General features: G+C 43.6%; 1 protein-coding gene across 2 annotated transcripts; it reads right to left on the reverse strand.

Annotated features, from left to right (window-relative positions):
* Positions 1-3,967: 3,967 nt before the first annotated feature.
* LOC147635733 (uncharacterized) lies at positions 3,968-22,917 on the reverse strand. 2 transcript variants are annotated; one of them, XM_086803130.1, is made up of 5 exons: positions 22,812-22,917; positions 8,706-8,882; positions 8,351-8,626; positions 7,542-8,215; positions 3,968-7,433 (listed from the first exon to the last, which is right to left on the reverse strand). In XM_086803130.1, exons 1-5 carry the CDS (start codon positions 22,896-22,898, stop codon positions 4,295-4,297), a joined length of 4,353 nt encoding a protein of 1,450 aa, XP_086659256.1. In that variant the 5' UTR covers positions 22,899-22,917; the 3' UTR covers positions 3,968-4,294. The 2 variants fall into 2 exon arrangements, with proteins under 2 accessions (XP_086659256.1, XP_086659257.1); XM_086803131.1 differs by having other exon boundaries at positions 22,197-22,816.
* Positions 22,918-27,275: the final 4,358 nt, after the last annotated feature.

The raw sequence follows: 27,275 nt of genomic DNA on the forward strand, positions 1-27,275 counted from the left end.
ACGCTATTTTTGAAGGCTTCCACAAAACATCCTTGAAGATTAAACCTCACTTGCAGACCCTTCTCAACCATCGGTCCAACAAAAACTAGGTTCTTTGTAATATTTGGAACTTGAAGTACACCTACCAAGTACTTCATTTTGCCATCTTGCATAGACAATGGCACTTTACCAACATGCGCAATGGGATGCATCACCTATTTCTACATAGCCTGGTATTTTCACTTTTTGCATGTCTCTAAACCATTCACCATGACTGGTCATGTAGTTAGAAGCGTCAGAATCCACGTACTATATATCTTTACATCCTAACACATCTCCTATTGTGGAACTGAGCATGTGCTGCATCACAAACAGCTGCTCACTTCTGTCATCACAAACAGCTGCTCACTTATGTCATCACCACCATGTTTACTAGATAATGCGTAGTTGTCTTTTTGCAACTTTCCACTTTTAATATCATTTTGCTTTTTAAAGCAGTCTTTTGCCATGTACTCTAATTTGCCATAATAATAGCTCTCTATGCTATTAACACTCTAATTTCTTTGCCAACAACCACCTCAGTCCCTCTTGCTCCCCCTACCTCTAAAGTGGCCTCTTCCACCTATGTATGATTGTTGATGTTTGTTGTGAATCATTGGACTGCTGTTGTCCATAATTTTGGTTTCTATGTTAGCCACCACCTTGGCCTCAACCACGACCTCTACCTCTGCCTCTACTTGAATTAGAGTAGAAGGCATGTTCTAATGTATTCTTACTTTGTAAGGAAGAGTCCTCATCACTAAGAGACTTTTCTTCTATGATCATCATAGACACTGAGTCTCGAAAGTTGGAAACATTCTCCCTAACTACAATGGATGTCTTGAATGGCTTGTACTCTTTGCCATGCCCATTTAGACAGACGCTCACTAAATCATCATCTTCTACCGATATATTAATAGACCCAAGGGATTCAACAATACCCTTGATCTTTAAAGCATACTCATTGATAGACATGCTTTTCCTCTCCACACAGTATGTAGCTCTTCTTTTAGTTACAATTTCCTTGCCTTTGTGTTGGTCTAGAACATTTACACTAGGTTCTGCCATGTAACTGTTGGAGTATTCGCATCATGTATATATCCCATCATTGTGTCTATGACACTGATTGAAAGCCAATACATGACTTTCCTTGCACCCTGGTTCCAGTCCTTGAATACCTTTATATCTGCTAGAGTGGCATTCTCTTTGGACAACTATGGATGCTCCTCATTTTTTCCTTCAACATAGTCCCAAAATCCTTTACCCATCAGGAAATTGGTGATTCTAAACTTCCAAGCATGAAATTTGTTCTTATCTAGTTTCTCATTGAAAATCTGATTGAGCCCGTCAAATATGTTTGCTTGCAACAACCAAAAACCTACAAACAAATATTTTATGTATGCAACCTGTGACACACCAATATCTTTTGTGACTATCACGCGGTGCTTCAGCACAACCTATATGTCACTAGATATGACCAGAATACATGTATATACTACATACCCAAGTTCAACAATATATGTGCAAATAGTCTGCACTCCCAAAATGCACTGCTGCACTGCAGTAACTAGATTTTGACCAGACACAGTTCTTAACCAGAACTTTCTGAAACTGTCAAAAACACCTTGCAATGAACGAACGAAGACCAAATTGCACCCAAAATGTGATTTTGGTCGCCACAAAAGCTCAGATCAAATTATTACGCAACACATAAGCACCTCCAAGCCTGTGAAGACAACTCCTCAATCGGAGATTTGTAGCTCCCGAAGGGAGAGGGAAAGAGATGATGATGCTCTTACCCTTGTACCGCTTCCTTTCTTGCTTTGTACTTACCTCTTGCTTGCCTCCTTAGCTCTCACACAAACTGGAGCTCTGATACCTTAAAGAGAATACGGGGGAAAGGGAGAGCTTAAGTTCCTTGCAAGCAAACACACACACACACACACACACACACACACACACGAGCGATGGATGGCTTTATTTTTTTCTCTACCTTCTGCTCTTCTTTACAACCCTATAACTAAAATATAAGAGTATATACAATATGGAAAGTACTCTCCTACATACAGTGGTCGATCTATAGGATGAACTCAACTATATGAGTTGGTGCTATAACTATGTCATAACTCTAGTACTCCAAAGTGGCTATCACACAACATGTCATCCAATAGCGGCATATCAACCATAATCTCACCAACCATGCCAGTGGCATAAGTGCGGAAGCTATCACCCAGGTGGGTCATCAATGTCTGCCATCCACAGCATTAATTGAGCTCGATATCTCAACACCATTTATTTATTGTGTTTGAGTAGGACCCCAAATATCACTATGCACAATCTCAAGTGGTCTCCTACTCATTTGGCCATCTTTGGAAAATGGCAACCTTACTTGTTTCCCAAACTGCCATGCATCACATACATGTGTGCTCCCATCATACTTGAATCTTGGCAAACCACCAACAATGCTCTTTGTTTGCGTAGATTTCATCTTTTGTATATGTACAATCCTCTTGTGCCAAATATCATGCGTGGCACTATCCCATGACTGTGAGAAAACATGGCTGACTTCAAATCTGGTATGCTTACATTTAGCTTAAACAATCTTCCTTCTTTTTGTCCTTTGGCAATTTACAACCATGCTTAAAGTCCTTAACAAAGCAACCATGCTCATTGAATCTCACATGTAGTCCTTGTTCTACCATTTATCAATGCCAAACTTTTTGTTAATAGATGACACACAACACCTCAGACATGGTTCACTCTGCCATCATGCATCCTCAATGGTACACTACCAACATGTGTAATAGAATGTTATGTATCATCACCCGTAGCAACATATCTGTGAGATTGTGTAGGCATCATGTTATCAAACCACTCTCCATAGCATGTCATATGATTTGATGCACCTGAATCCATATACCATGGTTCATTACTCTCTTATGTGACATCATAGTTCCCATCACATGATTCATAGTAAATAAATTATTTGTATGTCTCGCATTGCTCGATGATGCATAGTTACCATGTTGCACTCTGCCACCATGAAGATCATTCTGTTTTTTGTAACAATCTCTTTTCATATATCCAAGTTTACCACAATAGTGACACTCAATGCCATGCATATTTTGTTGTTGTGGTTGCCAATGACCTCTACCTTAAGATCCATATCTCCTTGTAGCATAAGGATAAGAACCTCTACCACCACGTACACCAAATGATGGCTATGAATCTTGTTATTGTTTACGACGGCCTATCATGCCAACCACGTCCACATGTACATTTACTCGAACTAGATTTTTCCCTACCTCTAGCACCTTTCTAAGTGTTAAATGCATGGTCCCTTGCATGCCCATTGGTACTAGATGATACATTTGTACTAGATGATGTACCTAATCCAAGCTTTGTTTTTTACATACCGCAACACCGCTCACTAGTACATATAAACAAAATACATGATTTGATTTTTTATGTTTAAAAAAAAGTTTGATTAGTTTATATATAAACATAAAGTGATAATGAAGATTTTTATGTAGTGAAAACTTTTAACTTTCGACTTTTTTTTAAATTAAAAAAAAGCGCAAGTCTACAGATCGTCACTCACATTTGGAGTCACTCGGCATTGTCTGAACACCCACTTGTACTAACGAAATATTAAAGATCTTTGGCTACACACACGGGGTCATTTGGCATTGTGTGGTCACATATCGCATCTCTAGTGCCCATCAAAATGGGCGGCTGGGCTTGCATGAGGAAGAGGTGGTGTGTGTGTGTGTGTGTGTGTGTTATATGTCTCTGCATCCTCCTGCCAGGGCCTCTTCCACACTCCCCTGTGGAGAACGCCAGTCTCTTCTCAACGGTAGGTTATGTTATGATTAACTTCTTGAAAATTCCTAGCTCATAATAGGGCCTTTTAGGTTAGCTATGCTTGGATCCAAAATCACCCATATGTTTCGTACAGCACAAAACCGTACTCAAAAATCTCGCAAACTAGCAATATCAATCTGAAAAGTCAGACTCAAAATCTTCTGAAGTGAGACTACGAAAGTGAGCCATGGTCTTACTCCAAGATGGAGATCACTGACCAGCACACTAAGAGATCAGTTTCCACCTGCCATGAACTAAACAATACATTGACTTCACATTTTGTACATACTACAATAATACAACCTCCTTGTGGAACTGATGTGTAAAGACCCTAAATGTATCCATACACGGTCGAATGGGCAGATGACTCTTCTTCAATCAAGGAGGGCTCTATTTGAGTAGCTCCAACATATCAGGCTTCGCTTGCTTTCAACAACTGTGGAAGAGAAGCCACACAAGTGTTCTCTAGAGCTGATTGGCCTGCCGGAAAGTTGAGCTCAGCAGAATCTCCCAACTGCCTGATTGCCATCTCATCATATGCATGAGCTGCAGCTTCAGCGGTGCAGAACGTCCCGAGATATGTGTGTTTTTTTGTGGATGGGTTATAGTATAAGGACTGAAATTTATGTCGGGTGAAGTAAACCCCTTTGTAGTTGGGCCGACACCGAGAGCTTGATTGTTTCAGTACAGAGGTTACAGGGCCTGCAGAGTGACTGTCTTTCTTGGTTGAAGGTCTAACAGTTGCTCCAGAAAGCACTGTGAGTTGCTCTGCTAAGTCACTGTCACAGGACTCCAATGTAGCTCCTTCAGCAATTCCGCACTTCAAGCCAGTCAGGGCCAGATTGTCGATACCTGAATCTAATGCAGACTCTTGCGAAGATGGATGCTGTGTTTTTGAATCAAGAACAACAGCTGTCGCCTCTCCATGCCTCTTGTCATCACGTATTTTGAACCTTACACATGGAGTAGGCTCAACACCTACACAGTCAGTTTCACTCAAAACTTCTCCTTTTACCTCTCTCAAACCACTTGGGCTTGCACTCTTCTCATTCTGTACAGATTTCACCATCTGTATAGGCTCTACTTTAGCTTCTGAATCATTTTGAGGAGAACTATCATGATGGTACGCTCTCTCCTTCTCTTTTGAATCTCTCTGGTCCTGCTTATCCTGCAATGCACGCTGTCTGGAAGTCGTCTTGTAAACACGGGAATACTCAGACTCTATGTAGAAGTCACTATCAAATCCATAGAGTGTGTTTCTGCGCCGGGTTCTTACAGCAGCAGATAACGGCATCGGTTTCCGATGACGCCTGGAAAGCCGCCCATGCTGGGCATTTTCACCAAGGTTTACACCCTTGTGAGACTGACTAAGACTTTCATCTTCTTTTAGGTGTTCTGCATCATCAACAGGTGCCTGGATGTGTGTCTCTACTTCTCCAACCTCCTCTTTGTCAAAAACCTCTTCTTTCACTGGAAACAACTGGAGAGAAGAGCTTATGATGTAAGGATCCTTCAATATGGCATGTTTCACACAACATTTGGCTTCACTTTCTTCCTCACAGGACTCCTGAACACCAGAAGATTGCTGAACCAAACCTGCCTGTATAGGCGCCGTACTTATAGAGATAGAGATTGTGCTATCTTCACCATGGTTAGATGCTTTTATACCTTTGTGATGATCTGACTCATCCATGGCATCCAACCTGCCTAGCACCTCTCTCTTTCTCCTCTTTCTGTCATGGACACCTGCTTCAATATTTCTATTGTTGGCCAATCTGCGTGCAGGAAAGCTTTCCATGCCATCACCATCTGCATCATTGTGTTCTACAGAATGCTTGTGAAGGTGTGGTGGACTTCGATACTCACCTTCAGCAAAAAAACCTACTTCATTCTCTATATCCGGGGTGTGATCCTGCTGGACTTCGACTTCTTGAACTCCTGCCACAGCTGATGATAAGCTTTTGAATTTCTTTTTATGCCGGCTACTACGCGGAACACAAGTCCGGACACGCCGCTGCTTCGGTGCCACTTTCAACTGTATACTCTCAGCACCATCTTGATGACTGAAAAGGGCTTCATTCTTAACAAAACATGAACTGCTACTCGGATTCTCCTTAGAATCCCATTCCTCTTTGTAGAACGTCAAATGAGCTTCTGTAGCATCACCTTCTACTAGCTCATGGGAACTTGACTCTCTCAGATCAAAATCCAAGTGAGGTTCTTCTCTCAAACTGAGAAGGCATCGTGAAGTCTCTTCCAATTCTTGATCAGACATGCCATCAATCTCTGCAGCCATGTTTACTCCACAGTAGATGGATACATCTCTGTCCCCAATGCGATACTCATTTCTAGAGTATTCTAATTCTTCCTTCTTCAAGGGAACAGTTAGATCGGTCCCACTTTCAGATACAGCAGAAGCTGCATAGTTGTCGAGTTGCCTCCGCTTTAATGATGTAATTTCATCTTTCTTCTTGCCAGTTGAAGACCTCCTCTTTTTCGGGGTCTCTTTAAGCATTGCCTTACCCTCACATTGCGAAGGCCCACTCTTGTCTGCAAATTGCTCAACCCCATGCACAAAGTTGGTCACTGCACTCTTTCCTCGGTACATGCGGGCAGCAACATCATAAGCATGTGCTGCTTCCTCTTCTGTTGAGAAGGTTCCTAGCCATAACCTCTTTCCTTCAGGAGTTCGAATCTCAGCACCATAAGCACCCCATGGACGCTTCCGAACACCAACAAATCTAGAAAAGCAAATGCGCTTACCCTGACTCCGCACAACTGCTAGCTCCTTGTGCTTCTTGTTATAGTGAGCTAACCTGAAACCCACTTCAGAACCACACTTCAGTCCCATTGTTGTAGTGTCCATCACTCCCATGTCTATCATAGGCACGATCTCCACCTTATCAAATCTCTTTTCCTTGGCACTAATCAAAAAGGACTGCTGCCACTTTGAGGGTGCCCACATGTGATCCATCTGTGTGGCATTCAAGGGTCCAGCATCTAAAAGAGGTTGTATTTCATGAGCTCTTAGGATACTTCTCCTTGCAGCATTTTTCAACTTTTTACTACTCTTGCTTACACTTGTGAAACCACCAGCTTCTTCCAATGCACCTGCAGAAGGCAACTGTTTCTCTTTCCCATTTGTGTGGCATGCATCCTCACCTCTTATATTGGTCCCGCCATGGCCCCTTGAAGCAGCAGGACAAGCACTATCTATGGCTGCAGATTGAGATTCAAGTCCAAGATGATCCAGTTTGGTTGCTGCAGCAGCTAGAGTGTCCCCAGGGTTGGTGATCCGGGTAGAAGCATTAAGTTGTATAAGACTTTTACTTCCACTATCAGTTACAGGTTGCAGACTCTGATCAGTACAAGGAGTTTGCATATCAGTGCAAACCTGCACATAAGCCTCGTCTGTGAGCTGGTGAGCCACCACTGCTGCCATCAGAAGTGAAGAGAAGGTCCCCAATGTAGAGTGGCTGTTTCCAAACATCCATCCTGGGGAGTATACTTTAGAAGCAGAGAATCCAGCCTTTTTGTGAACCTGACAGAACCTGTAAAGATGCACAGATATGAAGGCCTTGTATCATATCCTACCCACCAAACCACAACAGTACACTAAAAGCTATCATCATCAGAACATGCATTTTGTACGCACTTACCTTGTGTCCGCCAGGTGGAGACACACTGGAAATGTGCATCTTGCTTGCATGCACCCTTCCACAAAATCACATTGCTTGTAAGGGGCCGAAGAGTCTTCCAGTATGTGCTTGATACAAAACCAAAAGCCATGTAGAGCATATTGAGAGCATGGCTCCATGATAGATTGACAGTAGTGAGCCTGATATTTCTGCTTCTTGTTAAATACTTGTTTTGCTGTTACTATGGATGGTGTGCTTCGTGAGGGTGCCCAAAATGATGTGGAGACTGCAGTCTCAGAATACAAAGATGGATTCCTATCTTCAACTGCCACGTGCATGGGACTTCTAGGCCCAAACATTGATGTGGACACATTATTTGAGAAAAGGGATGCCTGAACTAACTGATCAAGCCCAGAAGTTTGTGCCCCCTCAGTACCCACATTTGTGTACTTCAATGCCAATGAATCAGAAGGATATCCTTCTGAATTCTTCCTTTTTATAGTCCTCTTACTTCTTGCTGCCTTGCTCTCTGCTGCTGATGTGAGGAGAGGGAAGTGCATCCTTTGCTCCCTGCTATTTCTGGCTACACTTGTATTTGAAATGGTGGCAGGGCCCTCTTCACAATCAGTTTCTATCTCCGGTGGATCCGTGCCACATAAAGGGGACATATCCATGTACCCTTCTGAAACACCCTCCTTATCACGCAAAAAACCATAGCATACCCAAATATAAGTACCAGAATACTTATATACTCAGAGACAAGTATGATTGCATGAGTGGAAAAATGATCAAGGGACAAAGCATGCCAAAAGTCATCATAGCATACATACCGATTCCAAACTCCTACGCTTTACGTAGCTAGCATCAATGGGGATAACATGAACCTTGAAATGGACAGGGGTCACAATCTCAAGAACAAGCAAATCCCCATCCTGGATGTTCCGGAACGAGACAAATTCCGGCCAGCCAAGCGTGAATGCAAGCCTCCTTCCTGACTGCATGTAGCCTATCCATTCAACTTTCCACATTAACCTGTCCTCGTCTTCTAAAACAACTTGCCCTTTTGATCCTATCAAGTAGGTGCTCATGAACATAACAGGAAGTGCCTGCAAAATACATTTCACAAAAAAAATTGAACTAAGAAGACCTAGTTTGTACCAAAATGCACAAGCCTTGAAACCTTACCATTCTCCCTGATGGACCAAGGTATCTCTTTTGGATAGTCTTTGCAAAGGATGGGTACTCTGTGAAAATGTTTTTCACAAAATCAATGATCATCTGCCGGTTGGGACTCAGGATTGCTTCTCCAACATAAGGTGTAAAACCGTGTTCTCCAGCTTGAGAGTCCATTGTATATTGGGTCTGCACACACAAAAAGGATGAAAGAAATAAACATGTTGATTCAAGGTGGTTAAAAACATTAGTACTGTACGTAATGTACATGTATGGACCGAGTACAGGAAGTATGATTGGGATAAGGTGCATATACTATCCACTAGCAGCCCTCCAAAGCATCCCCCCCCTCTCCCCTACAGCCCCCTTTCACCCTTCTGCCCGCATGCAGGAACTGCCTGCCCCTCTTTCGACAATGGTCACATCCTGATATTGGCCACCCTTGCGATGAAGACAATGTCACTGGGACCTGTTGCAATACAGGGCATCCATGTGTACTTTACCAGATGGAAGCACTTCAGCAGATCTTGTGGGCCCAGTGCACCTTGGATTCTCTTCATCCGGAGTCAACATCAGCACATAGCCCCTGCTTCCTCTGTCTCAACCTCATCATCGACCCCACGCCCGAGCCGCTCCGGCATCTACCTTCCACCACACTGTTCCCAATCCTTCTCGACCCATTGTGTGCCACTCCTTCCAAAGGTTTTCAAACCCGGTAGAGACAGTCTCATAGCTTCTTTCCCAGTCTCACCACTCACTACCGCCAGTGCCCCCCCTAAACTCACAGGGCACCCGATGCATTATGCCTTCTTCATATGCATCCCCCAACCTTAGTTCATTCGTGGAGGTGATGTGATGGCTCCCCTCCAAGCTTGCATCATCCTACACCAACTTCTTCCCTACCCTTACGATGTAGAAGCAACGGTGTTCTCCTTCCCTTTAAGCATGGTCCCTGAAAGGGAGTGAGACAAGACCTCCGTGGAGAGCACCCTTCAGGACTATGCCACCAGTTTCACAGCTCTTGGGCAACCTTCACATCACAGAAACAATTAGCTATAAATGGACAGAGCCTGAGGCCTTTGATGCGGAGGTGAGGGACGTTCATCTCTTCATCTTCTTCCACCTCAGCTTTGCAGCTGAGGGGAGTTTACAGGTATTTTCACCACGAGGATGTTCTCCCAAGCGACGCCAACAAGGACTGTGCCAGTGCAGAGTGGTCCCACCTAGCGATGCGCATAACACACATCTGGAGCACCTGAGGCTTCAGTTGGATTGCAACTACTTGTTCTCTAAGCCTGCATACGAAACCTCGCAAGCCGAGGAGAGGCCTTCAAAAGCCCGCATCCTCTTCCCTTGGACATGCAGATCGTATCTTGGAACATATGCGGCGTGGGTGTCACCTGTAGTTTAATGGGTAAGATAATTGGTCGCGAAGAGCTACAACATGCCCTTCCATTAGCAGTCAGCTTCTTCCCCATGTGATGGACTCTAGCACCGTCATTCAGGGCAAAGCTCTGGTTCATACTCTCTACTAGGGAGACAAGGACAGCCGCCTCAACATTTATGCCCGTCCCACACTACCATAGATATGGAGTTCACCACCTTCACGGCCTACTTGAGGTTCGCCAATGATGCCCCATCACCCTCCTTGGCATCACCCGCAAAATCCTTGCCGAAGCAATCAGCCGTCAAGTTCAATCCCCCTTCCGTGATCTATTCATGGCATGCAAACATGTTTTTATCTGAGTTGGAGCATCCTAGATAACATCTTCACCTTTTGGGAGGCAACAACAGTGGCTCAGCTCCAATAGGAGTATGTAACACTCTCCTTCCAAACTTCGAGAAGACTATGACAGAAATGAATGGACCTTGGAGGCCACCACGCAGTGGGTGGGTTTTTGACGTCCTCAATTTGGGAGGGTGAATGCCCAAAGCCAAGTACTCATTCAGAAGACGAGGGGTGAGTGCTTCCCCATCTCCCGCTCAGTGCATCAGGACTGCCCACTAACACCCTTCCCTTTCCTCTTTGTCACAAAGGCCATGAACCTCCCTATCAATAACCTAGAGGAGCTCTTAGATGTAAAGTTTGTGGACGCTACCACCGGTTACCTTTCCGGTATGGAAGGGAATCTCAGCTTTGCCTCGGCAATTGAGGAGTCGAGGCGAATATCAGCTAGAGCAAGTTGTATGGCATTTGGGTGAGACCTTTCTCCACCTTGTCTTGGTAGCTAGTTGACACTTGACCACGAATCCCAAAGGCACCACAACGCATGCTAGGTGGGCATCAACATCACCCTAGAGCAGTAGATAATAGCTCCCCCGGTTCTCCCTGCCACCAAGTGGTACATCACTTCTTTTTGGACCTAGGAGAGTTTGAGTTCCTTACAAGCAACCACACACACACGAGAGAGCAAGACACGAGAGATGGATGGCTGATTTTTTTTCTATATTCTTCTCTCAATCTAGTATATCATAAAGATAAGAGTACATACTATAAGGGAAAGTACTCTCCTACTAAAACATACAAGGTCGGTCCATAGTGTGAACCCGACTATATGAGCCGACACTATAACTATGCCATACTCTAGTAATCCACATGTGGTTGTCACACAACCTGTCATCCATCAGTGGCATATCAACCATAATCTCACCAACTGTGCCAATGGCATAAGCGCAGAAGCTATCACTCTCGAGTATCCCAACGTGGACATAGCCACCATAAATTGTGCAATCACAAATTGTGATACTCCAAAGTTTGACTTGCCCATAAACAAACTTATCCATAGCTTGTTCTTCTGGGTGGTTGTTTGCACATCCTCTTGACGCTTGTCTGCTCTTGTAACACACGGAAGCTCTCAGGGTCTTCTTTCAGCCCTAAACACTCCTGGAAACATGCTGATGCAAAACGCAGATATGAAGAGAGAGTAGAGAGAGAGAGAGATATGCTGGAAATTCAGTATATTAATATGGTACAAAAAGGTACTCCTAATCTACAGCCCTTGGCTGCCCTCTTGGAAAAGGTGAACATCACCAAAATCTATCCCTAACTGGGACCCCTAAGGACCCAACTCCTAGAGAGTTGAATGATCTACTTAATGAGCATCCTTGGCCTTTTATAGCCTCTTGGACTACTTGGAGTGCTGGGGCTGACCAGCAGTCGGCCAGCCCACTGGCCAAAATAATCATAAAATCTATAAACGCATCTGCGCCTGCAGCCGCCTCAGTTGACAGCTCCTAGAGTCTTATCTGTTTCAACCGACAGTTCTGCCATGCAGCCGACAGGGCCAAGTCCATTCTCCAATCCAACACTCCACCTTGTGCTCCAAGTCCTAGCTCTATCTGGTTCGTACTCTTTATCTGGCTGCCTCTTCTGGACCAGCACCTGAGAAATGTCCATGGCATCTTTCATGCACATGACATCCCCCTCTGCTACACTTGAAGACGGGATTCCAACCTGTTCTTGGATGACTGTCATCATCCCAATCTTTTCCTGAAGTCCCTCTGTCATTCATCCATCCCTGGCAACCCTTTTCTCTAAATGCCCAGCCTGGTCTCCAAAACCACTGTCTCAGAATAAGATCCATCTCTTCCATCTAGTCCACAATCCATTCCTGCCCTGACTCTGAACACTGTTTTGGTCTTCATTCCTGAGAAATGAGTCTGGCACTCTCACATCACCCCTTGGAGGATAAACCTCCCTTGGGACCGTTGCTCGAGAACCTATCTGGCTCGCAGGACTGCCATTCCCTCTGGCTTTGTGGAACACCACCAACAAACCTCCTGGGACTCCTGGGAGCTCTTCCCGATTCTGTGTTCCTTGCCTTGGGCTTCGTATCCGTGTACTTTCCTATACCTTGGACCTGTACACCATCATATGGGACTGAATCAGTGTTTAGCTTTGCTGAGCTTGATGCTCTGATACCAATGTAACACGCGGAAGCTCTAGGGGTCTTCTTTCAGCCCTAAACACTCCTGGAAACAATCTGATGCAAAACGCAAACATGAAGAGAGAGCAGAGAGAGAGAGAGATCCTAGAAATTCAGTATATTTATATAGTACAAAAAGGCACTCCTAATCTACAGCCCTTGGCTGCCCTCTTGGAAAAGGTGAACATCACCAAAATATGTCCCTATCTGGGACCCTAAGGATCCACTCCATAAAGGAGTGAATGAATCTACACAATGAGCCCCTTGGCCTTTCATACCCTCTTGGATTTCTTGGAGTGCTGGCCGACCAGCAGTCGGCCAACCTACTGGACAAAAATAATCATAAAATCTATAAACATAGATATGCATGCAGCCACCTCAGCCGACAGCTCCTGGAGTCTTATCTGGTTCAGCCAACAGCTCTGCCATGCAGCCGACAGTGCATCCTTGTCGTTCTCCAGTCCAAATACTACACCTTGTGCTCCAAGTCCTAGCTCTATCTGGTTCATACTTTTTATTTGGCTGCCTCTTCTGGATCAGCACCTGAGAATGTCCATGGCATCTTTCATGCACATGACAGCTCTAGACCAGAAAATGAGCTGGCCATGCTTGACTACACTAGTAGTCAATGTTTGCCCCAAGAGTATGTCACATGCACTCTGCACTGTAGTGCATGGTGACAAGCTAGCTCATCATCATCAGTGCAACATTGTACAATATTAGTTCCTTTTAGGATGATATTTGTCGTACGCCGTGACCCCATTGTAATCCTCAGTCCAGGATAAGTCAGGCACGAGCTACGTAGGTCATTCTCAGCATTAGACAATCAGTCAGTTAGTCCAAGTCCCTTAACCCACTTGAAGAGACGCATGCATGCATATAGAGTCAGTAGAAACCTTAGGGTTTGCATTAGAAAGCATTCTGCATATTGCATATCATTCATCCATTGCATCTAGACCATTGCAGAACCCCTCAGATATCATCTAGTATTTATTAGAATATTTATTAGGATTTATCTAGTATTTTTCCCACAATTTCCAGCATTTATACACCATTTATCAGTCGTGTAGCATTTATTATGCAGTCGGCCAGCATCTAGTGCCAACTGACCAGCATCAGGGTAGTATAAATAGGAGTGCTTTTCTCATTCATTCATTCATCTCATATCTCAGCAATCAGCCTCAAGCGCTTCAACGTTCAGTCTTCAGCCCATAGATCACTTCAGCCACCTGCGTTTTGGAGAAGCGTGTCATCCTACAGCCCTAGGAGCATCAACGCATGTGCATCCAGCCCTCCATCAACAAAACGCAGCAGTCTAAAGCATTCAGCCATCAGTAAACCTTGCGTTTTTTGCATACAAACAGTTTTCAACATTCATCTCTTCATCGTTTTGTTACTACAGCCACTTGGTGAAAGTAAAACTCAACATTCATATTCATTTACAGCATTCATACACAGCCTAGAACAATCCCCAACAGCCCCTATCTCAGCCTCAGATTTGCAGCCTTACTTCATTCCATTGGGAAGAGTGTATAGGCTCGAGATTGGACATCATTGGTGTTTCTACAGCCGTGTACAGTTCAGCCCAACTCTTGGCCTTCAAAGATCTTGCGTTTGGCTTATCGTCAATCACACCGTCAGTCTCTTCAAAGTAATAAAGCAAATACTATTCTGGTAACGGGATAGGGGGCCCTTCAGTGGGTAATTCGGGACCCCATACAGTGTACAGTTTCCATCTCTCTCTCTCTCTCAAATCTCTTAAAGTTTGAAGTCTTAAAGTGGATTGCTAAACTCGCAAAACTCAAGATACAGAAGACGGTGTGAGCATTTGTGTGACAGGATCCTCAATTACGAATACTTCCGCTGCATGTTACATTGGTATCAAATTCAGCTTGTCCACACACGGTATCCTAGCGTGAGGCATCCTTGGATGGTCAGATTGCGTTCCGGCACGACCACGGACTTTAGCATCATGTCTACAGAGGAGAGTACCCATCAGCCGGAAGAAGTCTCCCCCAAAGGAGACCTTACTCTTCCGACTACCGCAGACACCATAGCTCTACTTAGAGCTCAAAACCAGCTTCTCATGGAGCGTCTCCAACACTTGGAGGCAACAACAGCACATCCTCCTCCGCCTCCAACAGCCCCCGACTACATCTCCCTCTTCTTTCAGATGGAACAACAAAGAAGACAAGACGAGGCCATATGGAGAGAAGAAAAAGCAAAAGCAGAAGCACGAAAACAACAAGAAAAAGCAGATAGACGGGACTATGAGAAAGCCCACGCAAGATCGAAGAAGACCGGCATCAGGCTGAACTCGCCGCTCGGGAACACCAACGAGAGCTCGATCGAGAATGTATGTTTAATCAAGCACCAACGGGAAAAGAAGGCTATGCATCTTAGATACCAGCACCTCTCTTCAGCTTCCCTAGCCTCAGGTGCCACCAGCCAGCAGTCCGCACCATCAACTACCTTCATTCGAAGTCAACCAAATTTTAGTAAGTATGATGGTAAGTGTGATCATTTAGCAATTAATCAGTTTATTCATCAATTTACTGCTCATTTTCCATTAGCTAGGATCACAGATCCTCAGGATAGAGTCCCCGTAGCGGCTCCCCACGAGGCAGTCACTTGGTGGCAACATTGGTCTAATCTTCATACAGACCAGACCACAAGTATCACAGTTTTTAGCTGGGATACATTTGTTCATGACCTGAAGACCAGATTTCTCCCGCCCCAGTATATGACCGGTCTGGCAAATGAGTTCTATGGACTCAGACAGAACGAGTCTCCAATGCTTCAGTTTTCCGAAAAAGTTATCACTTTAGCACAATAGTTCGGGCTATCTGAGCAGGCCAAGATGGATCAATTCATTCATGGATTGGATTCCAACATCCGGTTCACAATTCGCAACTTTGAACCCAGTAAATATGACCAGGCTTTGACTCTTGCTCAAAATGAAGAAATGAAGATGAATGGAGACAAGCCCAAACAGTCATCACAGTCCACTACCAAACCCCAACAGCAGCAATCTACTACGCAGCCAAGGAAAGGTAATGCATCTTCTAAAGATGCTAAGAAGGACGACAGCAATAGCTCTAGTTCAGGGAGTAAGAAGAATAAAGAATCCAAGCCTAAGAAAACCCCTCAGGAAAAGGCTAAAGCAGGCATCACTGGAGGTTATCTTCCTCCAGAGGAGCAAAGGAAATACCAGTCAAAAAACAAATGCTTTTTCTGTCATACCATAGGGCATGGTAGGAAGGATTGCCACAAATGGTAAGCGGAGCAAGCCTCCAAAGCACCTTCTGCCACAATTGCCACAGCATCTCCAGCTCCTCCAACCCCGCCTACTACCACCAATGCAGTTCAGCTTTTACTTCTATGCATCCTATGCCATCCGTGGTATTTGATCCTAAGCAGGAGGGTGAGAACGACGTTGCACAGAAAAGCCTCATCCGAGCTTATGGCTCTGCCAAGGGCCGACAGTTTGTAGTCCTATTCAACATGGGCAGTTCTGAAGACGCCATCTCTCCCCAGTTGGCTAACAAGATGAGCTGCACATTAGTACCCTATCATCTGGATGTGGACGGATTCACACCTGGTCTCCACACCCACATTCCTCAGAAGGCACAGCAATTTGCCTTTGAAGTTCAGAAGGCCTCATTCCAACGAGATTTCATTGTCTCACCTCTTTTGGGGTGTGACATGATCTTAGGAATCCAATGGTTTCGCCAATATGAGCCTATTCCCGATTGGGGACAGGACACTTTTACTATCTGTAAAGGTTTTCCTGTGCCCGTCATGATTCGTGGAGATAGAAGCATTTTCGGCATCCCATTGATTTTGCACCTTCAGGCCCAACGAGCTATCCGCAAACAAGGGAGCAGAAGGAGCACTACTTTATGTTCGTGCTTAAACAGCCTCTACCTCATCGGTAGCATCCATCTCATCTTCAATCCCACAGTTAGCAGACCTCCTTTCCAACATCGGGACATTATGCTTAGGGACGATCTTCTGCCCAGTCTCCCTCCATCCCGTCCTAAGGACCATCATATTGATTTGGTCCCTGGATCATAACCTCCTAGCAAGTTTCCCTATCGTCTTTCCAAGACTTTATAGGGCGAGCTAGAAAGACAGTTATCTGAGCTCCTCCGAGCCGGATTCGTTCGGCCTTCTTCCTCGCCATTTGCTGCACCTATCCTATTTGTCCAAAAGAAGGACAAGTCTGCACGCCTTTGTGTAGACTACAGGGCATTAAATAAACTCACCATTAAGAATAAGTTTCCTATGCAAGGGATTGAGTACATTTTGGAGCGTTTAGACGGTGCAAAATTTTGCACTAAGATCGACCTAAAGAGTGGTTACCCTAAGGTCCGCATTTTCGAAGCTGACATTCCAAAAACAACTTTCCGGACAGAGTGTGGTCACTACGAGTTCGTAGTCATGCCTTTTGGGCTTAGAAATGCACTCGCAACCTTCAATAAAATGATGCCCAGGATTTTCGCAGTCCTCAGTGGTAAGTGTATCTTCATCTTTCTTGATGACATACTTGTATTCTCAGCCATTGTGGAGCAGCATGAGAAAGATGTGGAGAAAGTCTTGCAACTTTTGCGAGATAATGGACTCTACATAAACACCAAAAAGTCTATCTTCGGTATTAAGGAAGTTCAATACTTGGGCTATATCATCGGTTCCGATGGAATTAGATTGGATCCATCAAAGATTCCGGAAATCTTCGATTGGGACATCCCTCAAACCGCCCAAGAAATCCGTTCTTTTGTAGGTCTTTGTCAAGCCTACAGCACCCATGTTCATCAGTTTTCCAACCTTGCAGCACCTCTCACCGACTTGCTCAAGAGGGTGAAGACTCGTAAACAAAAAGTCTCAGTCCCAGGCAAGGCACTTGATGCATTCCGTGCACTCCAGAAAGCTGCCTCAGAAGAGCCTGTATTGAAGTTAGCATCTTGGGATGAACCTTTCAAGGTCATTACCGATGCAAGCAATGTAGCCATAGGTGCAGTTCTCCAACAAGACAATAGACCCGTGGCATACTACAATAGAAAGTTGGATGTCGCCGAAAAGAATTATTCGGTTTATGACAAAGAGCTTTTGGGTGTGATCACAGCGCTCAAACATTGAAAGCCTTTTCTTTATGGACAGGTCTTCACAGTAAAAACAGACCACCAAGCACTTAAGTGGCTTTAAACCATGCCAAGTGCCCAGTGGAAATGCAAGATCTCTGAAGACCAAGAGTCGGGCTGAACTGTACACGGCTGTAGAAACACCAATGATGTCCAATCTTGAGCCTATGCACTCTTCCCAATGGAATGAAGGAAGGCTGCAAATCTGAGGCTGAGATAGGGGCTATTTGGGACTGTTCTAGGTTATGTATGAATGTTGTAAATGAATATGAATGCTGAGTTTTCCTTTCACCAAGTGGCTGTAGCAAAACGATGAAGAGATGAATGTTGAAAACTGTTTCTATGCAGAAAACGCAAGGTTTACTAATGGCTGAATGTTGTAGATTGCTGCATTTTGTTGATGGAGGGCTGGATGCACATGCGTTGATGCTCCTAGGGTTGTAGGATGACACGCTTCTCCAGAACACAGGTGGCTGAAGTGATCTATGGGCTGAAGATTGAAACGCTGAAACACTTGAGGTTGATTGCTGAGATATGAGATGAATGAATGAATGAGCAAAGCACTCCTATTTATACTACCTTGATGCTGGTCAGTTGGCACTAGATGCTAGCCGACTGCATAATAAATGCTACACGATTGATAAATGGCGTATAAATGCTGAAAATTGTGGAAAAAATACCAGATAAATTATAATAAATATTCTAATAAATACTAGATGATATCTGAGGGGTTCTGCAATGGATGAATGATATGCAATATGCAGAGTGCTTTCTAATGCAAACCCTAAGGTTTCTACTGACTCTATATGCATGAATGCGTTTCTTCAAGTGGGTTAAGGGACTTTGACTGACTGACTGACTATCTAAGGCTGAGAATGACCTACGTAGCTCGTGCCTGGCTTATCCTGGAGGACTGAGGATTACAATGGGGTCACGGCGTACGATAAATATCATCCTAAAAGAAACTAATATTGTACAATGTTGCACTGATGATGATGAGCCAGCTTGTCACCATGCACTACAGTGCAGAGTGCATGTGACATTCCCTCCTGCTTAGCTTTGTGGCACGTTCATGGCTTCCAAGTAGTCCGCTAATACTTGGGGGTACTCTTGAAAGAACTCCTCATCTAGCCATAAGACTTTGTGGGTACCTCGATCACGGAACTTTGTATAGAACTGACGTATCCGTCGATTGGAACCATGCTCCCAACGATGAAGAAAGATCTGCTCAGGCTCCATGACTTCGGCTTCGTCTACCACGTTTGGCTGCTATTCATCTGAAACATCAAACACTTCTGGTCCAACATACGGTTTTAGCCAAGAAACATGAAAAACATCATGTATCGTCCAATTGTTAGGCAATTTCAACTTCATGGAGACATCACTTAACTTTTTAACTATTGGGAAAGGTCCAAAACTACGGAATGAAAGCTTGGGACAACGTTTGCTCACTTGTTTCAATCTTTGTTTCATGATATGCAGATAGACCCAATCCCCTTCCTTGAAGTGGACATCTCGTCTTGACTTATTTGCCTGTCTGCTATAGGCTTCCCGTGCTTTGGTCAAGCGGTCTTTGACAGACTCGATGATTTCAGAAAATGCTTCCGTGGTTTTATTAGCCTCTAGAGATGGAGACACCAATCTCGTCAAAAGAGAAGAGAAATGGCGACCAAAGGCTGCTTCATATGAAGTCCGTCCGACATTAGATGAATGAGTATCGTAGCTTGGACCAATGTAAGATAATGTTCCCATTTGGACTGCTGGTTATGACAATATGACTTGAGAACATCAAAGGCCAACTGGTTATAAATTTATGTCTGACCGTCTGTCTGTGGATGAAATGTACTAGATAATTGTAACTCAGTTTCAAAGTTTTCGAATAATGCCCTCCAGAAATGCGAGGTAAACTTGGAATCTCGATTTGAGGTGATGGTGCTAGGCAAACCACGAATTGGGTACCAATGTTTGAGAAAAAGACGGGCTACGCCCTCAGCTGTGGCCGTATGCTTGCATGGGATGAGCATGCAGAATTTACTGAAGCGATCCACAATGGTGAAACATTGAGTGTTACAGGATCCCGTGGATGTTGGTAGAGGCCCTACAAAGTCCATAGATATATCGATGAAAGGTCCACCGGGGATAGGTAAAGGTTGAAGTAACCCAGCCTTCTTTGTATGTGGAACCTTTACTTTTGACAAATCTTACAGGCTTGAACATGTGAATATACATCACGCCTCATTTTTGGCCAATAAAAGGACCGTTCTAATTTCTCGAGGGTACTGTTGATGCCTCTATGTCCTCCAACTAAGGAGTCATGGGCATCATGGAGAAGCCCCCTCAAGAGTAATCCCTTTCCTTTCTTGCATCAACATGTCTGAAGATGCCTGTAGTTCATATATTGGAAGGAAAAGGAGAAGAAAGAAATGGAGAGGAGGGAAAAAGGGAGGAGAGAGAAATTACTTAATAGCACAGGTGAAATATGTGCAAATCGTGAGCTGCAGGGTAGATACATGTATGCATGTTTGTTGACAATCTTGATCAAGTTGCAACCTGATAGCAATCTTGCGTGATTCGAGATGTGCAAAACTTGGAATGCAAAGGGTTATTAAGGAATGTTATTGGGCCTCCAAGATGCAAATATCTCTGTAAAATTTAAGGCCCTGGAGATGTTCATTGTTTTGTTGAGTTTTTGGCTGGTTCTGCACTCCAATTGTCTGATGTTTTCTGCTCACAAAAGGCTGAGGGCTCAGACAGGGCATTCCCCTTTTTACTGGTAACCCATCGCTTGGGCAACAATAAGGGACCAAAATGATGGGGTTTTTCCTTCTTTGGGCACCCCAAAGCCCCTTTCACATGCCCGGCCATTGGCCAACCCTTGGGTGCCTGGCCAGTGCTAGTGTGCTGCCTATGGGTTGCAGATGAACCCTAAAACATGTCCCAAACCTGCAGGCACACGGGTCCCAGACTATCACTCTCAATGGGCCTGTGCCTCCGGACACCGAAATAGCCCATCACAGGCCTTAGCACATTCCTACCTCTTTGTTCACTCAATGACCTTGCCCTTTTCACACACTTGCCCCAGCAGACATAACAGGTGCAATTGAGGGATGATGCATGTGATATTCCTCCCTTTCATAGGGCTCATGTTAGGGCCCTTCCGTTTAGCCTGTTTAGCCCTAGCACATAGTCATGTCCAGGAGTGATGCATGTGACATTCAAAGGTCTTGTCATGTCGAGAGTTACTAAGTAAAATAAGTACATGCATAGTGTTGAGGATGCCTTTTGCCTGACTGAATTGATAGGTATACCACTGGACAGAACTAGAGGTATGATGTAATAAGGAGATCAGGGGTTGAGCTCAAGCGATAGCGGAGGATTCTTTGTATAAAAGAGATGGTCAAAATACCATCTGTAAACTTCAGCCGCGCGAGGTCTCAGCTGTGTTCTAAATATATATATTCAAGAACCCATACGAATTCTTGGAAAATTGCAAGGTGGTGCATGTTGTCCAACTGACTTTATAGAAACATCAACTGTTTCACCTTCTCCAATCAGCTTGCTAGAAGTGTCACCTGTTGCAACATTGCAATGGTCATGAACGGCTGCCGGTGACAGCTTATTCCCTTCAACAGAAAAAGCTGCTGCACAGGATGGGGTTCAACAGCATTCTGTTTCATGGCTCACCACTGGCTAGCATGGACGGCTGTACCCTGCTTCTTACGCAATGCACTTACATCTATCATGCAGTGGGGCGTCTTATGGGGGGGCGTACTATTCTGGTCTTGAAAATGGCAAGTCGAGTGAGCTCATATACTTGGGCACACTGTTGAAAGGAGATAGTGTTGTCCTTGAAACTTAGATACGAGAGGTTAAACGCCGAGCTAAGGTGACACGATAGGTGGATCTACTTGCAGCACATTTTTCCAACAGGTTGACACACATTTACTGCAGGTTGCAGCTTCACAAACGCAACGGAGTGGCGAGGCAGATCTGATGGAATGGCACGTTGCTGTTTTGAGGAATGATGCCGGAGGGTCTGGGGCGAAGGTGTCGGAGCTGCTTTACGACGGCGAAGGGAGGCGGACGCATGGCTGGAGAGCTAGCCGGTGAATCGAAACCCCTGCAAGCCTGGCGGAATGCTGAACGGGAAATGCAAAGAAATGCAACGGGACGGCAGCACCGTCCATGATCTACGTTGACCGAAGCTCGAGATCCGTTTAGAGATAGGAAGGGTGTTCGATGGAACGTACCAGGAGACGGATTTACGGCTGTTGTGGCTACGACGGAGCAACAATATCGTATTTACACAAGCCAGCGGAGGTGGGCCGCCCGCGTAGGTGGCTGGCCCGGCGATACAGAGCTTCGCTGCTGTCAATACTAAGTAAACATGAAGGCGAGCTTGCAAAGAGACAACAAGGGGGGAGAAATGGCCGTACCGTGCTGTTGATGTGTGTGACGTAGGGTGGACGGTGCCGCCGCCGCCGCCGCCACCGCAGTCAAGGCTTGTTCGTGGTGAGGCTGTCGGAGGTGGAGCTCTCCGGGTGACGTGAAAATGGAGCAGAGCTGCGGATACGGTGTCGTTGTCGCAGCGTGTCGTTGTCGTAGCTTCTGTGGTGAGATAAAAAGGGGGGAGACGAAGGGCAGCAGGGGTGATGGGGATCTTCGATTACACCTCGTGTATCCGGCGGCGATGAGAGAGAAGAGAGAGGAGGAAAGAGAAGAGGGAGGGAAGAGAGGGTGTCTGAAGGAGGCCAGCACGTAAAGAAGAAGGGGTCTGGGCGGCGCAACAGGGAGGGCGTGTTGTTGGTGGTGTGTGTGTGAGCGCGTGTATATATATATATATACGATGAAAACGTGACGACCCTGCTGTGGGTGACCGGGCAGCGGCAACTATGGTGCCAAAAGAAGATGGGGAGAAAGGGGCGCGCACAGAGCAAGAAAAGAAGAAGATGCAACACAGGGGTGGGAGTCAGTAGAATTTTACTTACTCGTAGACTCGTAGTAGGGCTGGCTCCTTTCTCTCTCTCTCTCTCTCTCTCTCTCTCTCTCACCTGCTGCGCAATCCCGCTCCTCGATGACTCCCAAAAATGCTTTTGTCCGCCCGTCTTGCCGGCCACATATACAAAGTCACGAGCCATAGTGCCGGCTACACACGGCGTCGACGTCCGGGAGCTATTCCAGGCAGGCTTGAAATTTGAAGGCTTCACTCTGGTATGTCGGATTCAAAAGAAACTCCAAGCAAAAATTTGGTTGACAAGAGACCAAGGACATGGTTTCTGAATTTAATCTAATTAATCTTCATACATAACTATATATAACAAATCTAATAAACTATACATAATACAAAATATTATAGATAAGATATAAAATGCTAATTGTTGTCGAAAGCTTAAATATGAATTTTGAAAGAGACAGGTGACAGCACTTTAAGTTTAGGTTACATTGCTGTTGTTGAAAGCTTAAATATGAATTTCGAAGGAGAAAAGTGATGGCAATTTAGGTTTAGGTTACACTTATGACAAGATTCTCTCTTGATAGCGTTTATTGGCATCCTTTAATAAGTTAATGTTTTAATCATTAACCTCTCCTCTAACATTCATTTGAGAGCAAATTATTTAATAGGCAAAGGACGTTAGCTTCCTCAAAGTGCTTTCCCTCCATGCTCCAAATTCCAACGCAAGTTTCCCTCTAGTCTCGACTCTCTACTATCCAGAGTCCAAGCTCCCTCATCGTATCCTGTAGGCTGCATGATGCATCTCTTTGAGTCTCTACGACTCTACAGTCCAATGCTCCAAGCTCCAACTTCAAGCTAAAAGAGTGTGGAGGAAACTACCATCACAATTCATTGTTCATAGTCGTCCAACTTCAAGCTGAAAGAGTGTGGAGGAAACTACCATCACAATTCATTGTTCATAGTCGTCCAATTCAAGCTGAAAGAGTGTGGAGGAAACTACCATCACAATTCATCCATTTGTTTGACCGACGTAGGCATTCACTCCAACCTCCAACCTCCATCTCCAGCTCAAGTTCCATTATCCATAGTCCAAGGACCAAGACTCAAGTTTCCACAACTCCAGTCCCCGAGGTCCTAACTCCAACAGTCTGATCGTTTTTCACACATCTATTGACCTCCAAGCTCCGTCCGCCACATCGACCTCCCTCCCATGTCCAGCTCTGTCTCAACACTACCTAACTTTAACCTAATCTTTGGCATCTGCTCAGTGCTCTTTCATGCCTTGTTGCGTTACAACCTACACACCCCTCAAATCATTGCTAGTCAACGGTTTACAAGTTGCATGTCCACCTTATAGACCTCCAGGTACATGTTTTTTTTACTTTTTTCCACTTATGTTTCTAAGCTCTTAAATTAAAGATTGAATTGTTTTATTTTTTAGAGTTTTTAATTATTATGTTGTGACTATTATATCGTAATAGAGTTAAGTCATGTTGTATTCTTTTCTTTTCTTTTTAAATTTGGCGACTACTAGAAGGGAGCAACATACTCCGTGAGGACCCCTCATATCCTCTACAAAGTGAGGGCAAGGTAACAATCGAGTGTCTAGCTGAGGATCGAACCTGGTACCTCCAAGTTACAAGCCACCCCCTTTAACCACTAGAACAAGCGTCATGTTGTATTCTTATTAATGATTACAATTTATAATTTTATTGTAGTTAAAGATTACAGTAGATGAGTTGAGTTAATGTTAGTGAAAAAAAAAGATTTAAGCTTGTTTATTGCTCAAGAATTAATTTATACTATTAATATTATACTGCACTAATGGTGACTATTTTATACTAATAATATTATATTACACTAATGGTGGTGAGTATTGTAATAGTTTTTTTAAATTTAGAGGTATATATTTGGGCCTTGAGCCACACTTTTGGAGTCAAGAAGTTTGAGCAAGATTTTTGTCACGTTAGTGACATAGTTCTTTTTTGTTTCTAATGTTATTCTTTATAAAAAATAATTTAGGTATTTTAACTTGCATCATATTATTACTTTGTTAAATACCATTACTATTTGTGGTTATGTATAAATTTTTAAATTTTATATAGAAAATATAACCAAGAATTGATCATCTATGAATGAAATCATTAAATATTATTATTTTTGCTATATGAATATATTCATGGAGGAGGCTAGAAGCGGTTCCAACATTGGTCGACCAAAGAAGGATTAAAAAAACAAAAAACTCTTTTAGTTGCTTTTGGCATGTCTCATTCCCAACATGAACGTAATGAACTTGCATGGCTCATTCCCAACATTGGTCGACAAAAGGAAGGATTAAAAAAACCCAAAAAAAAACACTTTTAGCTATTTTTGGCATGTCTCATTCCCAACATGAATGTAAGTAACTTGCATCATGATAATCCATTTGGAAAAATGGGTGATACAAGTATTATTGTGAGTTTAAAATGGATAATCCATTTGGAAAAATGGGTGATACAAGTATTATTGTGAGTTTAAAATGGATAATCCTTTTGGAAAAATGGGTGATACAACATTGCAAAAGCATGCTCTTGAAAAGTATACAGATTCTGATTTACATCGTAAAGACACCCAAATGTGGAAGATGAGATAAAAACAAGTCATATTACAAATCCAAAAGTATGTGGAGCTTATGCTTGACGCAAGTGATGTTTTTTGTTGCTATACAAGATATGTCCCTAGAGTCATATAAACCTCAATGTGACTTTCTTAGATTTGTGGGATCTCCACATATGATGAGTATTCCACTTACACAAATCGCACTTCCATAATGGAATTTTTAAAAGCTACGAAGGATGTATATTAGACACATCTTGTAAAAGTCATATTCAAAAGAGTCCATTTTTCTTTATGCTCATTGATGATAGTATAGATAATACATTTGAGCAACACTTGATAGTGTACATGACATATTTGAGTGATGAGAATCGAGAACCAAGTGTATGTAAGTTTATCACTCTTTTATGTCTCTCAAAGATAAGAATAGGACAAAACATTTTGAGGCCTTCATGGGATTAATTGAGAAAATGAAACTTCCTTTAGAAAAATCATTGTTGATGGAGCGTCTTGCATGATTGGAGGGACATCTGGTGTGTTGCTACTTGATTACGTAGAGAAGTACAATCTTTGGTGAGTGTTCATTGTGATGTGTATAGAGAGGCATTGGTTATTGGAGATGCATGTGGAAAGTTTCCAAAGTTTATCCAAGTTGATAAGTTTGCAAACAAAATCTATAGCTAGGTTAGGGCTTCTACTAAAAGGCATGAAGCACTTTCCACCTTGATGAAAACATTTGCTCTTCACCGCCTAGAAGTTCCAAGAATTCGTGAATTTTGTTAGCTATATGTGACGGAGAGATTGGTGAGAGTCATGCCTGCATTGCAATTGGATTTCCAAACGAATAACAATGAGCTATATAAAATGGCAACCACATACGAAATGCATTTCTTGCTCCATTTTCTTGCTGATATTCTTGTTGAGAGATGAACGATCTTAATATGTATTTCCATAAAGAACATGTGGATATTAGTCAAATTGAATGAAGTTAGATGTGAAGATATAAAGTCTACATACACGATACTTAAAAGAACCATTTGGTCTCAGCTTAAAATCATACTTTCTCAAGAAATCACTAAACTTATTGGAGAAATATTCTACCCCGCCATCTGATCTTAGGCATTTGATCTGCATACTTTTTCTTTCTCGACCAAGGCTTTAAATCTCTGAAAGTGAGAAAACACCTCACTTTTCTCCTTCATGAAGTAAACCCACACTTTCCTAGTGTGATCACATCAGTGAATGTAATGATCACATCAATGTAACACTTTCTTAGTGCGATCACATCAGTGAATGTAACACTTTCCTAGTGTGATCACTTTTCTCCTTCATGAAGTAAACCCACACTTTCCTCAGTGTGATCACTTTTCTCTTTCATGAAGTAAACCCACACTTTCCTAGCGTGATCATATCAATGAATGTAACACTTTCCTAGTGTGATCACATCAGTGAACGTAACATAGTACCCACATTTTCCTAGTGTGATCACATCAGTGAATGTAACATATAGTACCCATAACCTGAAAGTAAGCAAACACCTCACTGTTCTCCTTCATGAAGTAAACCCACACTTTCCTAGTGTGATCACATCAGTGAATGTAACATAGTACTTACAACCTGAAAGTGGGCAAACATCTCATTTTTCTCCTTCATGAAGTAAACCCACACTTTCCTAGTGTGATCACATCAGTGAATGTAACATAGTATCTACAACTTGTAATTGTTACAGTCTTAGTTCCCATACAGCGGGAAAGCATGTTTAGGGTACTTGCCAAGATGGCATGCTTCGCATACTTTTTGTATAATATTTTGGGCCTGTATAGATTTCAGTCGTTGTATATTCACATGACCAATGCACTGGTGCCATATGTCAATATCTGCAATTATACATGTTCCATGTGTAAACATGCTTGCTTTCACCTTAGGCATGTTAACATCCAAACATTCTGTCATTTTTTTAAAACCC

Source organism: Cibotium barometz, chromosome 9, assembly GCF_041138505.1.
Source record: "Cibotium barometz isolate CiBa-2024 chromosome 9, ASM4113850v1, whole genome shotgun sequence".
Lineage (NCBI taxonomy): Eukaryota > Viridiplantae > Streptophyta > Polypodiopsida > Cyatheales > Cibotiaceae > Cibotium > Cibotium barometz.